General features: G+C 45.8%; 1 protein-coding gene across 1 annotated transcript in view; it reads right to left on the bottom strand.

Annotated features, from left to right (window-relative positions):
- Positions 1 to 2,225, bottom strand: part of ezh1 (enhancer of zeste 1 polycomb repressive complex 2 subunit) — a 26,656-nt gene that overhangs the window by 13,478 nt on the left and 10,953 nt on the right. Inside the window, 6 exon segments of the mRNA XM_066641653.1 lie at positions 133 to 295; positions 879 to 970; positions 1,242 to 1,331; positions 1,334 to 1,358; positions 1,361 to 1,403; positions 1,758 to 1,860. Coding sequence (XP_066497750.1) covers positions 133 to 295; positions 879 to 970; positions 1,242 to 1,331; positions 1,334 to 1,358; positions 1,361 to 1,403; positions 1,758 to 1,860 — 516 coding nt within the window.

Raw genomic sequence — 2,225 nt, 5'->3', positions numbered from 1 at the left:
TGTGTTATTTGTTGTTTGTTTATTTGTTTGTTTTTAGCAAATAAACACTTCTCAGATAAATAGCTTTTTAAATCTCAATCTCTGGTGCCTAAACTTTTGCACAGTACTGTGTATACACGAATGTGTGTGTACCTGATGAACTTGTGGTTTCATGGTCACTATCTCCATCCTTTCCCTCCTCGGCTGAGCTGGAGGGGGTGGGGCCAGTGGAGCTGGAGGGGCGGGGCTGATGGCGTCGCCTACGAGGTTTCTGAGACCTCATCATGTACTGATCGGCAAACTCTTTAGCTCCTTTCTACAGAGAGAGAAGAAAATAAAAGAGAAGAGAAGAGAAGAGAAGAGAAGAGAAGTGAACAGCCTGGTAAAAAAAAATCTTTTAATTTTACACTGTGCTGTGTCTATTGGGGCGCAGCAGGTAGGTGTCGCAGTCACACAGCTCCAAGGGCCTGGAGGTTGTGGGTTTGAGTCCCGCTCCGGGTGACTGACTGTGAGGAGTTGGCGTGTTCTCCCTGTGTCCGCGTGGTTTCCTCTGGGTGCTCCGGTTTCCTCCCACAGTCCAAAAACACACGTTGGTAGGTGGATTGGTGACTCAAAAGTGTCCGTAGGTGTGAGTGTGTGAGTGAATGTGTGTGTGTGTTGCCCTGTGAAGGACTAGCGCCCCCTCCAGGGTGTATTCCTGCCTTGCGCCCAATGATTCCAGGTAGGCTCTGGACCACCGCGACCCTGAACTGGATAAGGGTTACAGATAATGAATGAATGAATGAATAAATGTTTCAATTGGAGCCACGCCTGACTGAATCCATGGGTTTGGAACACTTGGATACAGAGGGCCGACTGTAGATAAGTTAGATTTTATTTAAACTGATTGTATGTTGTACCTGCAGCAGAAAGCAGTCCAATCCACAAGGCTCTGTCTCCATCCGGATCTCCTTAGTCTTCCTTTTATACACGTTAGGAGAGGCATGGAATGCTGTTTAAACACACACACACACACACACACACACACACACACACACACACGTACAAACACACACAAACAAACTTAGAGATTTCTTACACACAAATACTTTAAACACACTCACACAATGATAAAAAACAGTTCACCCAACAATAAAGGAAGGCATTGAAAGACAGTGAAAGCACATGAAAAGCTCAGGTTTGAGTTTAAGGCACCATCAGAAGGGACAGACACTTGAGAAGAAGGAGACGCAGAGGAAGTGATGGACGAAGAAGGCTCTTACGATGGAGGAAACAGTCCGTATTTGAAGCAGCGGCGACAGAGAGTGTGTGGAAGGAGTGAAGACTCTGCTCCCTCTGAACCGATCTGCAAAGGGGCCGTCCATGTTGGGTGTACACAGAGGAGAAGCTTTATGGAACTGGGCGGCTCTAACAGATCCTTATACCTGAGAGAGAGAGAGAGAGAGAGAGAGAGAGAGAAGAGAGAGAGAGATGAGAGAGAGAGATGAGAGAGAGAGAGTGAGAGAGGAGAGAGAGAGAGAGAGAGAGAGAGAGAGAGAGAGAGAGAGAGGGGTGACTACAGCATCACCTGGGATCAGAATTGTAGTTTCCTGAAAAACACTACGGCAACTGAGACCCACTTATTATACATTATTAATAACTTTAAACCTATTAACACATGATTTATCTTTTCAACCCCCAGCCCGACTTAAAAACACTGCAGAAATGCAAACAATTTTGCCCATCCCTGGTCTAGACTCTGCCCCAGCCCTAAGCGCTGGTTGAGGAAAGTGTCTCACTTCTCCTTGAGCTCCTCTGTCGTGCCTTTGTATGGGAACATGGAGGCAATGGCAGTGAAGATCTTATCATGAGGAATCTTCTTACTGATGGACAACTGACCTCCTGGAGGGGAAACAGAGCAGAATGTTTGCTCAGATCAGATTTAATAGGTCCACACAGTCTTGAAAAAACCTGATCTAGAATCACTTCAGCCTGGTAATGTGAATGTACCCATAAAGCCCTCAGCATTGTGCTATGGAGCAATGGAACTACAATTTCTGGAGTGAATGGAGCGCCCTCCACATTTCCTGAGATAAGACAGAGTGGAGTTTATAATCTGGGACTAATCATCCAACATCAATATCTGACCTGACTAATACTCTCTTGGCTGAAAGCCATCAAATCCTCACAGAAATGTCTGGTCTAAAGCCTTCCCAGAAGAGTAGAAGCTGTTACTGAAGCAAAGAAGAATGAGCCTCTGATTAAAA

Source organism: Hoplias malabaricus, chromosome 13, assembly GCF_029633855.1.
Source record: "Hoplias malabaricus isolate fHopMal1 chromosome 13, fHopMal1.hap1, whole genome shotgun sequence".
Lineage (NCBI taxonomy): Eukaryota > Metazoa > Chordata > Actinopteri > Characiformes > Erythrinidae > Hoplias > Hoplias malabaricus.
The sequence above is the reverse complement of the archived record's forward strand: the minus strand, read 5'-3'. Positions and strand labels throughout refer to the sequence as shown.